This window comes from Arachis stenosperma, chromosome 3 (genome assembly GCF_014773155.1).
Source record: "Arachis stenosperma cultivar V10309 chromosome 3, arast.V10309.gnm1.PFL2, whole genome shotgun sequence".
NCBI lineage: Eukaryota > Viridiplantae > Streptophyta > Magnoliopsida > Fabales > Fabaceae > Arachis > Arachis stenosperma.
In genome coordinates, this window is record NC_080379.1 from 163337365 (window position 1) to 163353431 (window position 16067).

General features: G+C 31.2%; 2 protein-coding genes across 2 annotated transcripts; one reads left to right on the top strand and one right to left on the bottom strand.

Moving 5' to 3' along the window:
• The first annotated feature begins 3513 nt into the window (after window positions 1–3513).
• LOC130970033 (protein FEZ-like) lies at window positions 3514–5452 on the top strand. Its single transcript, XM_057895983.1, has 3 exons — window positions 3514–3965; window positions 4043–4335; window positions 4417–5452. The coding sequence occupies exons 1-3, from the start codon at window positions 3797–3799 to the stop codon at window positions 5188–5190; spliced, it is 1236 nt and encodes a 411-aa protein (XP_057751966.1). The 5' UTR covers window positions 3514–3796; the 3' UTR covers window positions 5191–5452.
• Window positions 5453–7553: 2101 nt separating this feature from the next.
• Window positions 7554–15504, bottom strand: LOC130967155 (uncharacterized). The gene is made up of 5 exons (XM_057891976.1): window positions 14647–15504; window positions 14431–14541; window positions 12969–14328; window positions 12230–12260; window positions 7554–8163 (listed from the first exon to the last, which is right to left on the bottom strand). The coding sequence occupies exons 1-5, from the start codon at window positions 15502–15504 to the stop codon at window positions 7554–7556; spliced, it is 2970 nt and encodes a 989-aa protein (XP_057747959.1).
• Window positions 15505–16067: the final 563 nt, after the last annotated feature.

Below are 16067 nucleotides of genomic sequence, written 5' to 3' on the forward strand. Positions count from 1 at the left end.
AGTGATTGTGCTTTGGCCTTATTTTTTTGTATAAGATGTTTGAACTTTGAATAGTTTTAGATCCTTGTTAAATAATAAAATGTTTAATTATTCTGTTAGTCTCTATAATTTTACCAAATTTTTAATTAGATCTCTATACTTTTTTTCTTTTAATTGAGTCTCTACATTGTTTATAATTTTGTAATTACGTCATTTTCATGTTAAAAATGTTAAAATTAACATAATATTTTTACCAAAATATATGCAATTAAAGATTTAATCAAATTTTTAATTATAAATATCTTTAATTTGCGAAAAAATATTCAGTTAAGTCTAATATTTTTTACACTATGAAAAACTTAATTACAAAATTAAAACAATATAGGGACCCAGTTGAAAGAAAAAAAAATATAGAGACCTAATTAAAAACCATAATAAAAATATTGCAAAATATGGATTATTTTTTAATCGAAATATTAATGTATTCTGAAAAAAGAAAGTAAAAAAAAAAAACAAATAGTCCAATGCTCTTTAAACAATAATCGTTTAAATTATACTTGAATCAAATAAATAATTTTTTTAAAAATATTATGTACACACAAAAATTTAATTATTAAATAAGTCATTTCATAATATTCACGTATGTCTTAAAACCTTATGTTCTGTTTTAAGAAATCTCATTTGTTAAAATTTATTAACAAAATTTTACAAAATAAATAATTTTATCGAGTGCTTTAATTTTTTTATAATTATTTTCGTTTTTTAAATATATTTCGAACTTTTATCACTTATACCATTCTTTTTGATAATATGATAAAAAATTATTATGTATGCGCTTAAAATTATAAGATGGAATTTGACTTCCATTTAGAATATTTCAAACGCTAAAGATTAAATGACTAATAATATATTCGAATATAACATTTACTTTTAAGAAAATGATAATGCTACTTTTTTTTTCTGGTATCATTTTACATATAATTTTAAAAATGATATATTTATATAAATTTAGTGGGATAAATTTGCATTGTTGACTATATTTGTATAAATTTTATAAAAAAATTAAATAACATTATAAAAATAGGAGTGAGAATACTCGTTCTCGTATTTAGAGGGTTGATATGTATCACGCAAAAAGAGGCATAAATGGTTGTGTTTGGAGGGTTTGACTCGGTTTTAAACTTTGGTTACACGCTTGGGATGCAAACCCTAGGTCAAGGAACAGACAAAAGGTAGTTCCAACCGAGGGTTAGATTTTTGGGACCTTCACTGAATTTGGAGTCCCAAGTTTGCCACTTGACTCGGTGAACCTTTCCCATTAATTAGTCGTATGGCACTTGCCATCCAACCACTAGACATATTTGGCAAACTTTGGTGTAAAATATGTTACAAAATGTGTCAAAATCTATGATGTTATTAGTACTATTAAAGTTAGTGGGAGGCCATGAATGAAATTGAGAAATTGAGAAATCCCATAATTATTTTGTATTCCCAAAGCCTAGAGGAAATTGCCTTTCACGTGTGCTATTACCACAACGCCCCTGTCAAATAACAAGTTCCTAAAGACATTTTTTAAAGTTCGTCATGTCAAATAACTTGAGGCTCTTTTGTAATCTATGATTTTCCTTATTTGTTGAAATCTAAGTTGCGTTTGTTTTTTAGAATCGAATAAAATAAAATATTAAAAAAAGACATAAAATAGAGACATAAAATTTAATATTTTTATATTTTGTTTAATAATAAAATAGAATAAATTATAAAAATTTAATTTATTTTATTTTATTTATTCAAAAAATTTATAAAAAATTATAATTATAAAAATTAATAAAAATAATAAAAAAATAAAAAATAAATTGTGTTATTTATTAGTATCTTTATATTTTTTCTATTATGATTAATACAAATATACTAATTCAATATATTTAAATATAATATTTTTATTTATGTTTAATTTGTTAGAATAATTTTATATTTCAGATCTCTATCTCAATATCCTATTTTTATAAACAACCTTACCCTAAAGATTTTTTTGGGTCAAAGTTCATCTTTCTAGTATGTTGCTTAAAACCTGATGATCTTATCCATATACAAATTATACATACACCTTGGAATGGACCCGTGATAATCCTATTGGATCATGTCTCAACTATTTCTAACTGCTACATATTAGTCTGGTTCAAAGCCTATGATTTATGAAAAGTGAAAACACAAGTTAAAATTCAAACAAGAGTACCTAAACCATAACTGCTATGTAGAAAGTCACTAGCATTATTAAAAATAAAAGATTACACGAACAAGTGCATCACCTAAACGGCGAAACCCTAAACTAGTGTTCGAATTTTGATGATAAAGACAAGAAAAAAATGGTGGAGAATTTTCCTTTGGCCATAGAAGAATGACAAAATGATTATAAAGTGTTTAAAAATTTATGACTAGAAGAAGCTAAGTTATAAGTCTGAGTATGAAAGCGAGGAACTGAAAAACAAAGTTGGTTAATTTAATTAAGTTGCCTTGTGGCCATTGAAAAGATAGATTGAGTGAAAATTAAGAAGGTCAAATAATAAGCCCGAAGTCAGAAGCATCATATATTGCAGTAGTCATAAATTTTGGCTAACTCTGAAATTGATAGATACATTGGTGGCAATAAACAAATGTTGATTTAGATGAATATAAAAATGAAAATGTTGCTAATATATATATAGTAAAAGCGGTCCCCTACTCAACCACATTAGATTTTGATCACACGTCCGATTCTATCTCTTGTTGTTATCTAAAATTTGACATTAAACAAAAACATGTAATGCTTATTATTAAACTGTTTCGACCTGACAAACCCAGTGGAATAGAAGCTCTGGGGAATGGAATAGAAACGGGATTTTCGGATTCTGAGAAGCCTTAAAACCAATAATATAATCCAAACTTAGTCTAACTGGAATTCGATGTTGAATTATATATTGGAGCTCTGTTTTGGAATCAGGTTCAGCTCCACGTTTCCAAATGATATTTCAAAGTTTCAGACCCTCATACATAATTTTATTATTTTTCCTTGGAACTTTGCTTTGTCTTGGCCTCTAGCGGATAGGCTCAAAACTTTCATGTCATTACTAATATATTACTTACCAAAAATGCATATTAATCTTAAATTAGTATCCACTATACGCTTTTTCTAATCCTAAAGCAGGGAAAAAAAACTTAATCTATACCTATATACAATGAAACTTGTCAAATTTAAATATTTAATAATAATAAATAATCAACTACACTAAATATAAACAATAAAATTTATCTGTGTCTAATATATAATAATTAATTTTTTTTTATGTATATATAGCATTTTTTATAAACAATAAAGTTTTTGTGTGTCTAAATAAACACCAATGTTTTTAGTGTAAAACCAAGATTGTTAAATTAATTAAGTACGGTAAGATCGCAATCCCCAGATGCTGCTAGTTTGGTGGTGTATGGAGATTCCAGCTTTTGGGTGATAGACAAATAACACACAGCTCTTTAATTAAGTTGAAGTGGTACTTAATGATGAAAATAATGTGAATTAATTGGGTTTGATTTCTAATTAAGTTGGTAGTTGTTCTCTTTTTAAGAGCTTCATAGCAACGCGATCCTCGCAAAACACACGCTCCTTTAAGAGTCACCACAAAAGACGGCTGAACCTTCGGGTGCAAGATCCCTTCTCAGGAAGCATATAATCACTTCTTCACTACTTCAACTGTGTTCTCTCTCTATCTATCTTTCTCTTCATTATTAGGGTTTTCATCTCTATATATCCACCTCTTTCAACTCTCTACTCTTTCTTGAGGAGATGGAAGGTGAGAAGCTTGACGAGATCATGTTACCAGGTTTCAGGTTCCACCCAACTGATGAGGAGCTTGTCGGTTTCTACCTTAAGAGAAAGATTCAGCAAATGCCTCTGTCCATTGAGCTCATCAAGCAACTTGATATCTATAAATACGATCCTTGGGATCTTCCAAGTAAGTATATAATGGTTATGATCTGAATCAACTTAATGATAATAAGGCAATTAATTAAAAAAGCACTGTATGTGTAGAAGTGGCAGGTACAGGAGAGAAAGAGTGGTATTTCTACTGTCCAAGAGACAGAAAATACAGGAACAGTGCAAGGCCAAATAGGGTAACTGGAGCTGGGTTCTGGAAAGCCACAGGGACTGACAGGCCTATATACTCCTCAGAGGGTTCAAAGTGCATTGGACTCAAGAAATCTTTGGTCTTCTACAAAGGCAGAGCTGCAAAAGGTGTTAAAACTGATTGGATGATGCATGAGTTTAGACTTCCTTCTCTTGTTGACTCTTCTTCATCCGACAAGACCACTATTCCTGCTAATGTCGGTATTTATCACTCTCTCAAACCTTTCTTAACAGGATCCATCTCACACTTTCTAGCTAACTTCAATTTCAACATGCAGGACTCTTGGGCAATCTGCAGAATATTCAAGAAAACAAATGCTACAGCTCAAAGAGCACTCTCTCACTCTTGGGTTTCTACCTTACCTGAAACAACACCAACCACCACTACCAATGATACAGATCACATATTCCAGTTTTGTTCATCCAACATGCCAGCAATGATGGCAAAGAAAACTAGCTTCATGTCCCAGTTTTGCACTAACTACACTAGTGACACACAAATCCAAGATGTTGCATCATCTTATAAACCACCCTTTATTAATATTAATCCATTGCTTTACAAACACTTTGATCATCATCATCATCAGTTACCACCCATTATTTCAAATGGAGATCTTATAAGCAACGACTGTTTAATACCCTCTTCTACTACTCCACTTGAAACATCCTCTAATAGTGCAAAACCTACTATGGATTTTTCTTCATTGTTGCTGAACATGTCATCTTCTGTTCTTGGAGATTTTGCTGGAAAGACATCATCGTCGTCCTCATCCCAAGAGGGTACAGCAGCAGCAGCAACAGCAGCAACAGCAACAACAATCACAAGTAGCTTCGGTGGTGGAATGCAGGAGCACTACCCAACAATACCATTACTGCGTCAGATGCATCAAGGGAACAACAACAACATTGGCATCAACAACAACAACAACGTGTCTGCTGGCGGTGAAGAACAAGAGTTGGAGAAAGTTGGATCCATTGTTGGGTTCCCATTCATGAACATTGGGGATGCATGGAAGTCAAATATGCTTTGGGATACTTCATGTCCCTTGTGATATGTGCCTGCTTTACTTACTTAATTAATTAGCATTATTATTCCACAACCAAAGTATTATATTTATACTTAATCCAGTTTAATTAGTCAAAATTAGAAGCCATTGTTTTTATAGCTTCTAATAATTAGGTAGGACTAGCTTAGAGACTCTACTAGTTATCTCTGACTTTTTTTTAAACTTATATTTATGTTCATTTTATCTTAGCATGTAGAATCTTTTGTTAGGAGTTTACAGTTCCTTTTTTGCCGTAGTAGTAGAGTTTAGGGTTTTGTATTCTAAATAGGGATAAAATGTCAACTTGAATGTTTGTGGAATATAATTTTAAAAAACAAATTGAAATTAACACGCACGAGCTAAGGCAAAATACTTGGAGAGAACCATATATATTATATAGAGACTTATTTTGAGTAAATTTAGTTTGGTTTAGACCCTTGGAAATCACTTAGGAGCAAAAGCGCAAGGCAACATATCAACCAAAAACACCAAGATATGGAAATGAAAAGAAGAAAAAGAAAGAATCAAGAACTAATAATTATAATGTGACTCAACTTATCATTTTAGAAACAAAAGAATTAATTTTTAAATTTAAGAATTAAAATGGTTCACCATTTAAATTAAATAAAAATTAAACAAAACAAAACACAAGATTTCAGATTTTTTTTATTTAAATTAAATAAATATAATATTTACGAAAATAAATAAACACATAAATAATTATAAAAATACATTCTCAATCACATTTCAAATGCATGTATTCCATTTTATAATAAGATGTCTGCGTGTCCTATCTCGGATGCAACCGTGATATGTACATACATTGATATTGGATACTGAGTATCCGAGATATGCGCGTTTTGTGATTGAAGTCGGTGTATTTGAGATAAACGCAATTATCTAGGATAAGTGCTCGGCATTCGAGATACACTTGATAGCGTATATAAGGTCAGCATCCGGAAAGAACGTGGATTGGAACCATTTTTTTCAATTTTGTGAGATTTTGTACGTGTGAAATCGAGTTTTTTCACAAAATATAGCCTCCGACAATATGTCTGCAAAGAAGACATCAACAGACTGAACGCTACTTGGCATGTAGCTAGAGCGTTAGACTTTGAGGTTAGTAGCTAGTTTAACCTTTTTAACTGTTAGTTAATAGTTTTAGTTTTTTAGATTTTTAGATTTTTTTAATAGGTTTAGATTTTGTCTTTAGTGACTTAGTTAATGGAGTAGGGTATAGTGAGTTAGGAAAGTTAGAAGTGTTACATTGGTTTGTTTGGTATATCTGGGATCGTTGCATGTTTTGGACAATTAAAAATAATTAATTAAGTTAAATAAATAAAATACGGTACCTAATTGTGGATTATAAGTTTTAGTAATATTTAGCAACAATTACTATTTTAGATGTAATTAATATGCGCTAGTTATCTGTTTTGGGAATTGCAGAGACCGTGGTTACTTTTGTCACGCCATGTGACCCTGGATCTCCCGCTGCTGGCCATCTTGTTGCCCTATATAAAGTAGGCAGGATTTAGACATGCAGTAGAGTTGAGAAATTTTTCGACAATTTCTTGATATCTGCATTGGTCGAGCGGTGGAGGCCAAAGACCCATATGTTCTACCTTCCATGGGGTGAAACCAGCATTATGCTTCAGGATGTTGCCTAATGGCTACCACATTGGATTGTGGACTACTGGAGAGCCCGTTGAGGGTTGTACTAGAGACTTTCAGCAGTGGCACAGACACCTGACATGAGAGTAGGTAGAGAATTTATCAGGTGTCAGACCGCCACCACAGTTAGAGGGAGAAAAGCAGGTTTTTGGAGTCAGGATGACATGGCTCAGGGACCTAGTGGAGCCAGTTATCATGGAGGTTTGCACTCCTCTTCATACCTATCATTCACTGTGCACCGCGGCATCGCGTGATGTGACGGACATAACAGGGTGTATGCCGCTTATTGTATCGTGGTTCTACTAAAGGTTCCCGTCTTTTAGTCCGGCGGGTTACGACGTGGTCAGGTTTTAACTTGCTTCCAAGTATGTGCATATTGTAATTAATTTTTAACTTACCATGTAGTTGACATGTAATAGATTATAGAATATAATTAATGAAGTTCTGTTAAACTATCTTTGATGTGCGTAGGTTGGCAGGATTAAGACAGTAGAGTAGAGATCGTCATGATGACAGGATTCAGAGTTTGCATCGTCGTATTGATGCACTGACATTTGAGCAGGTACAATAGAGCCTGCTTTATGTATTTTTTTTCATGCATCAGATTATCATTTAATTAATTAAGGTCCTTTAACGTCCGTGTTGTAATCCTTCCCGTGTAGTGTTTAAAAGATCATCTAACTGCATTGCATCTAAGTTCAATATCTGATAATAGTTAGGAACATCCAACAGTCGAAGAATAACCAAAGGGGGAAGCAGCAGAAACCTACACCGCCGTTAGGAGTCTCCGGTATATACTCATCTTTAGATACTGCATCACTTAATGACCTGGACCCGGCAACATAAGTTGAATCGTCCTCGTCAGCATTATCATGAGGCTGGACATAGTGGATTGGTGTCGCCTCGAGCGGCACAACTTCAGGACTCGAAGGAGACGGACCACCACCAACAATTACGTCACAGACCGCAGCATACAACTCCATCACATGTTGGTGCATTAGCCATACATGTACGTCGAACATCACCTTCACATGCTGATCCCCATCAATCCAAAATAACCGGTTGGAAAATTCACCGATCAGAAGCGCGTTCAGAAACCTATCTACAACTCGCCCAACCTCCTTTGTTCGTGCTCCTCCCGTATTGCTCCGAATGACCGTCTTTAACGCATCCAAGTTATCAACCCGGTAAGTGCGCAACATGACAGTCTTGTCAGACTCGAAAATTACTTCTTCATTACCGTGTCTGACTATCCCATTGGGATAAACCACCACAAAGAAGAATTGATTATTCTCCTTCACAACAAAACTGAAAGACGAGAAAGAGAAAAATGGTTTGTGAATTGTGTGAGTGGGGGTATTGGAATGGTCTCTATAAATAAATTTATTCTACAACATATCTTGGGTGTAAAGATATCTATATCATAATACATATATCTTGGGTGTTGAGATCCTAATTATATACTTGACTATATCTCGGATGCTGGGGGGGACATTACGAAACTGCGTTTATCTCAAGTGCATTGACCCCAATCACAAAACGTGCGTATCTCGGATGCTCAGCATCCGATATCAACGCATATGCATATCACAGTTGCATCTAAGATATGACATGCAGACACCTATCACAGAATGAAGTCTGTGCATTTGAGATGTGTTCATTTTTAAAGAACATCCTCAATATTTAAAATATGATTGAAGATATATTTTTTTAATTACTTCTACATTTATTTATTTTCACAAATATTATATTTATTTAATTTAAATAAAAAATCTTAAAATTTCCAAAAGGATTAAAATACTAAAATAAAATTACAACATATATCTTTCTTTTTTATTAATTTGGTCGAGATGAGTTCTTGCATCTAGAATTGAAAAGAAGCTGATAATTTAGAAAGTGAATCTTTTTTAGTGGAGAAAAAATTAAATGATGTCAATTATTTAATCTCATCTTTTATTACTCTTTTTCTCATATTTATTTTTTGTCTCACTTATAAAATTAATGGTGCGAGATCACACTTTATTCCTTCAAGTGTTAAAAAAATTGAGAAGATCAATTTTCGACAATTTAGGGCAGCTTAATCCCTATGGGCTGTTCGGGAGCAACTCCTGATTCAATCAGGCACAATGCTGGCCCATTGTTAATTAAGCCCCATTTTTTTTGGGAGAGGTAGGCATGTTGCTATAAGGCCCTTTTGCTAGACCATTTTTTTTATAATGTAAGAGATATTAAATGACAAAGGTGACAGTTAAATCTTTTCTTTTTCTGTCCAGACAAAAACTATTCTGTGCACTACTCGACTAAGGACATATAGTTGACTATGTCATGCTTTCCATTTTCATATAGTTTGTGTGAGTAGTTTATAATGACCAAAAGGCTCATCTTTAAACGCTCTTTGCTAAGTATGGAGTGCTGCACACATTGTAAGTTCATTAAATCTGAACTCTTTATTTATTATATTTTATTTGAATGGTCTAAATTTAAAAAGGCAACCTGTTAATCAAGTTAATCATTTTTTTACAAGTTTTAGATTTTTTTTTATAAATCTCAGATATTGGGCTGAAGTTCAAAATAAAAAAATAGTACATAAATATTAAAAACAACATGTCTGTACAAAAAAAAAGTTATTGGACTTTAGAATTAAAATAAATAATACATAAAAAATAAGTTAAAAATTCATGTACTAAATCCAGAAAAAAAAGATATATTAGAATCTTAAAAAAATATTAAATATATATTATGTATATAATATTAAAATTTAAATAAATTTTATTTTGTGTGAAATAAAACTATAATATTAAATATAAACACAATGATAAAAATTTTTGTGTTATATATATATAATATTAAAATTTAAATAAATTTTATTTTATGTGAAATAAAATTATAATATTAAATATAAAGACAATGATAAAAGATTTTGTGTTATATATATATATATATATATATATATATATATATATATATATATATAATTTTATTTTGTGTGAAACAAAATTAAAACATTAAATATAAATAAAAAGATAAAAAATTTTGTATTATATAAATTTAATTAAAAAGAACATATATACAACATAAAAAGCAAACAAACATATAATAATTTTATTTTGTGCGAAACAAAAATTTATATAAAAAATATTTATATAATTTTTTATTAACAATTTTTTTATTGAAATATGTTATTTTATTATATTTATAATATATTATTTTAGTTAATATATATTATTTAAAAAATATTTAAAATTTATTATTTTATATTAAGAATATTATTAAAATATATTATTAGTTTTTCTTAAAATAATATTTTTTTTTATTTGGTTCAAACACTATGACAATAAAAATTTTTTACGTAACTGCGTCTATTCAATAATATTATATTCATTTATTTCTATATTGCATGTAAAATAAATAATTAATGTTTAAAAAAAGTTAATAAAAGAAAGAAGTATTTTTTTTTTTACCAACTCTTAGATGAAAATTATGTCATTTGAACTATAACTCGTTGATAAAGAAAGAAATATTCTTAATTATATATTAAATAGAATAATTATTTATTAGGCTCATTCTTATACAAATAAAATTTGTAATATTTTATATCAATTAACTTTAAAATTTAATTATTTTTTGAATAAATTAATAAAAAATAATACAAATAATTGTTTAAATATAATTATATTTTAATTTTTTTTATTATATACAATTTGAGGATAATTTGAAATAAAAGATAATGAACATGTGGTAACTGCCATCTATTTTGTGCTTTGACTATGTCGTCATCTGATGGCGCTTTCATGGAGACCGTGATTCTTCTACAGAATCGATTTTGCGTTTGGAGTTAACCAACTAGCAGCAGCAGACATGCGTCTTTTTTCGGACTATGGAAGCAATTTTTCGGACTTTGAAGGTCATTTATGGTAGAGGTGGAATGTGGTAGATTCAAGAGCGTTAAAATCTGTGACTAGTCAGAACGATAATGGAAGCACCTGCCAACAAATAAAACAGTGAAAATGTTTGAAGACATCACATCGACAATAACAGAGTAACGGAGGAATTCAATCAAATTTTTCTGAGTATTTTTGTGGTGCAAAGGTCGTCCGTGTGTTAAATGAGGGAATTAGTATTTTTGTTAGTGTCGGTTTGTTTGTTCAGCCCCATGACAAAAAAATAATAACAATAATAAATAAATTAAATTTACCTGATAACTTTTGATAGTAGGTTAACTTTTAAAAAATGTTGTACTCTCTACTTTGCCTGGAGTGCACTAACTTTCGCCTGACCAAAAAGAGAAAAGTTACCAACCTGTCCACACATAGTGCGAAACAAAGAAGAAAGGGAGAGGGACGGATTTTTAGCTTAAGTGCGAGAAAGAGGACTGAGAGTCTGAAAGAGTGAGAGGAGAGAGGGCTAATTTATGATGACAACTATTTAAATAAAAATGATAAAAATATTTTTTTATAAAGATATTTTATTTAAAAATATGATTTATTTATTTAGTTATATTTTAAATAAAGATAATATTTTTATAATATATTAAAATTTAATTATATAATTTTTCATCCAATATTCAAAAAATATTTTTATATAAAAATAATTATGAAATTTTTATTGTAATATCCACTTTTTATCATTAAGAAAAAAAAAGTTAAAAAGTGACGGCTAAGAATTTATCAATTAGTAATGATATTTTTAATATGAGAATGGAATATTATTTTGTTAATCCAAATATTTTTTGATACGATAGGAATTTAATTTAAAAAGTTAAAATGATTTAGGAACTTAATTGAGAGAAAGAAAAAAAATATAAAAATTTAATTATAAATTTAATAAAAGATTTAATTATTTTATTAATTTTTATAGTTTTATTAAATTTTTAATTAAGTTTTTTTTATTTTTTTATTAGATTCTTACATTATTTTTAATTTTGTAATGAGATCTTTTTTTAGTATAAAAAATATTAGAATTAACTAAATATTTTTTTTATAAATTAAAAATATCTATAATTAAGAATTTAATTAAATGTTTGATCAAAGATTTTTTGGGAAAAATTTTCTATTAATTTAATATTTTTAACATGAAAATGACTTAATTACAAAATTAAAAGTAGGATAAGAATCCAATTGAAAAAAAAAAGTATAAGAATCTATTATAAATTTAGTGAAACTATAAGAAACAACAGAAGTAATTAAACCTTATTAAAATTATAGAGACTAATATATTTTAGGGTAAAGTACTAAATTGATCCCCTATGTTTGGGCGTAATCCTATTTTGATCCTTAAGGTTTAAAGTGTCTTATTTGAATCCAAAAAAGTTTTATTTAACTTCAATATAGTCCCACCATAAGGTTAAAGTTAAATAATTAACGAAATTTCTTACATGACAGCAGTACAAGAACAAAGTCGATAATCTGGAGAATAAGTACAAACTCCAAAGGCACAAAATCAATCGTGGATGTATCAATACATTTATTTTTTATTTTTCTTACAATTTAAATGAAATATTTTTTATAGAACTAAGGAGAATGATAAATAAATATATTGATGCATCCACTGTTGATTTTGTACCTCTGGAGCTTATACTTGTTCCTCAGATTATCGACCTTATTTTTGTACTGCTGTCATGTAGGACATTCTGTTTATTATTTAACTTTGATCCCACGGTGGAATTACATTGAAGTTAAATGAAACTTTTTTTAATTTAAATAGGACATTTTAAACCTTAATTACTAAAATAAAATTATACCCAAATATAAAGGACCAATTTAATATTTTATCCTATATTTTAATATGATCCAAAATTGGTGTTTTCCACTAAAAAAGCTAGTTAGGTGAAATAATACGGGTGTGTTTGGATTTGCGTTGGAGAAGAGAGAAACGCGTTTGAATTCGTTGAACGATTCATCTTCATGTTTGATAACGTTTTTATCTTCTAAACGCAGAAGTGGTTTCTATCTTCAACTCACGTTTAACAAAAGCTACAAATTGTAACTTTTCTATTCACCTATTCACATTGGGTTTTTCTTTTGGTGACTAAATAGAAAAGAAAGAAAAAAAAGAGACAAAACCAAATTAATTGGCTAGAGTCATATCTAAATCTATTAAATGTTGAAACTCACTCCATGGTTGGCTCCGATTCGAGTGAATGTCCGCGACAGAAGCAGCTGCTTTAGCCATACAATCTGCAATACTATTTGCAGTCCTCTGAATTAAAAGAATAGAGACTCTCCAATTCCAATTCATAACCTCTTGAATATGCTTTGCCAAATCCCATTCCGGAATATCCTTACTAAGCATTCTTTGGTTTACCAAGAAAAGAGCTTCTAAACAGCCTGTTTCACAAATAACCTCACGAAATTCACTCTCCCAAGCAAGAAGTAAACCTCTCCAAATTGCATACAATTCAGCAAAAAAAACACTGCACACTTCGACTTTTCCAGTGCAACCTTTCAACCAACATCCATCAGGATTGCGAATAATACAACCAAAACCAGCATAGCCAGAAGGAGCAAACCAACTAGCATCACAATTCAATTTAACAGAATGAACTGGAGGTGGAACCCAATGCAAACAAAGTGAAGGAGAAGACAGAGATTGATGCATAGCAAAAATAGTGTGAAACTCCCTTACTGAACTACGAATCAAACTCACCACTTTACTAGCACTCCATGAATCATCTATATTAAATAAGTCATTATTCCTGCTTCTCCAAATCCACCAGATGGTCGAAAAGAAAAGAAAAACATCTCCACTCCTTGCACCTCTGTAGAGCCAATCATGTAAATTCGAGTTATCTGAATACAGGCCTAAAAGGGTCCAGACCTCCTTGGCACTAGGGCACTCCCGAAGACAATGAAGAATGGATTCAGAACTATTTTGACACCGATGACAGGTGCTAGATAAAGCTAAACCACGACCCAAACGAAACTCTGCCGTAGGAATAGCATTATGAAGACTGAGCCAAATCAAGAACTTATACTTCTCAGGAATATGCAGACGCCATACCCACAACCAATTATCATGCTCATTCCAGTCAAACTTTCTTTTGGCTAGCCAACTGTACCCACTCCTAGCTGAGTAGAGTCTAGAAGATGCCACATCCCACGACCAACCCGAACTCTCTCCAGCATTCAAATCCGGATTATAAGCATTCAAACGCTGTTTGACATCTTCTGGAATGATAGAGAAAATATCACGGAGATTCCATTGACCATCTTTCCAAACGTTTCTAATAGTTAAATCAGAGTCAGATATATGTACAAAAGGGACATCTTGAGCAATTGGGCTCTCAATACTCCAATTATCAAACCAAAAAGATTGATCAAGTGACCCAACGCACCAAGAGAAGGCATCCTTAAGAGCACCAAAAGCCTTTGAGATACTCTTCCAAACATGAGAAGCATTGCAAGGGACAGGGCCATCTAAAACTCCCTCATTCCTCAGATACTTCGCCCTCAATAGAGCAACCCAAGGCTTGTCCTGACAATGAAAAAGTTGTCACACCAATTTACCAAGTAAAGATATATTAACACACGCAGGGTCTCTAACACCCAGGCCACCAAATTTTTTTGGAGTGATCACGGTCCTCCAATTAACAAGAGAAAGACCTCTACCATCAACTTGACCCTTCCAAAGGAACTGTCTCATCATAGAAGATAATTTATCGCAAACCCAATTTGGAAAAAAAGATATCTGCATATGATAGACAGGAATAGATGCTGCAACAGAATTGATCAGGCAAAGTCTCCCTGCTTTATTTAGAAGCCTTCCTTTCCAATTAGCTAATCTTCCCCTCACCTTTTCAATCACCGAATGAAAAGAAGCCCTACTGGTACGGGAATGATTAAGGTTAACTCCAAGATATCTTCCTAAGTCCAAAGCAAAACGTATTGAAAAAACACTAGTAAAAATATCTCTTCTACGAGCAGTCACATTTTTAGAATAAAAAGCTTTAGACTTTTCAAGATTCACTTTCATGCCAGATGCCTTGCAAAAAATGTTAAGAGAATGCATGACCATTTGGATCTGACTTTTTGTAGCCTGGCAGAAGAGTAAGAGATCATCTGCAAACATCAAATGAGAAAATTTTGGGCCACCCCTAGTGACAGAAATTGGTTTCCACACACCCTCGACCACCTTATGAGATATATAGCAGGCAAGTCTTTCCATACAAAGTACAAATAAGTAAGGAGACATTGGATCGCCCTGTCTAAACCCCCTTCTAGGAGCAAAACTATCCAATCTATTCCCATTCCACATAATAGAAAGAGATGATGCACGGACACAAGTCATAATCAAATTAACAGTGATGATAGGAAAACCAAAAGCAATGAGAGTACTCTCCAAAAACCTCCAATCCACCCTATCATAAGCTTTTTCAAGATCAATTTTAAAAGCAAGAGTACCTTTCTTGGATTTTGTGTGCTTCATGAAATTCAAAATTTCTTGGGCCACAATAATATTATCAGGAGCACCACGACCCGGAATAAAACCTCCTTGTAAAGGACTAACAATATCTGGAAGAAAAGGCCGAAGTCGGTTAGTCAATACTTTGGTGATAATTTTATAAACAACATTACACAAGCTAATAGGCCCGAAATCCTTCATAAAGGTAGGATTATCAATTTTAGGAATAAGCACAATCAGAGTTTCCATGATGCTAGGATTTAAGAACTCTCCCAAAAAAGCGCTCCGGACAATATTCCAAATCTCAGTGCCTACTATCTCCCAATATTCTTTAAAAAAAATAAGCTTGAAAGCCATCTGGACCAGGAGCCTTAAAAGGGCTCATACTGAATACTGCTGACTTGACTTCCGCAAAAGAGACAGGGTCAATTAACCTAGCACAAGCCTCAGTGCTTAGAGTGGGCATCGGAACATCCCCTAAACAATCAACCTCAACCTCTTCCGTTGTACCAAAGAGATTCTTGTAAAAAGAGAGGGCTTCTTCCTGGAGAATATCTGGATCAGTAGACCAAGACCCATCTCTAACATATAATCCATGTATTCACATTGGGTTGAAATCTATGTTCTATATACCAATTATATTCTTCATTTTTTTTCTTATAATATTTTTTTAATACTCTCTTATGCATATTATTAACTTTTATAAAAAGTTTCTGTTTTTTTATTTATATGACTTTTTTATTGTTATTGTTATTTCTTTTTTGTATGGAATATTTTTTTATTTTGTATTATGATTCTATTAATCCTATTAA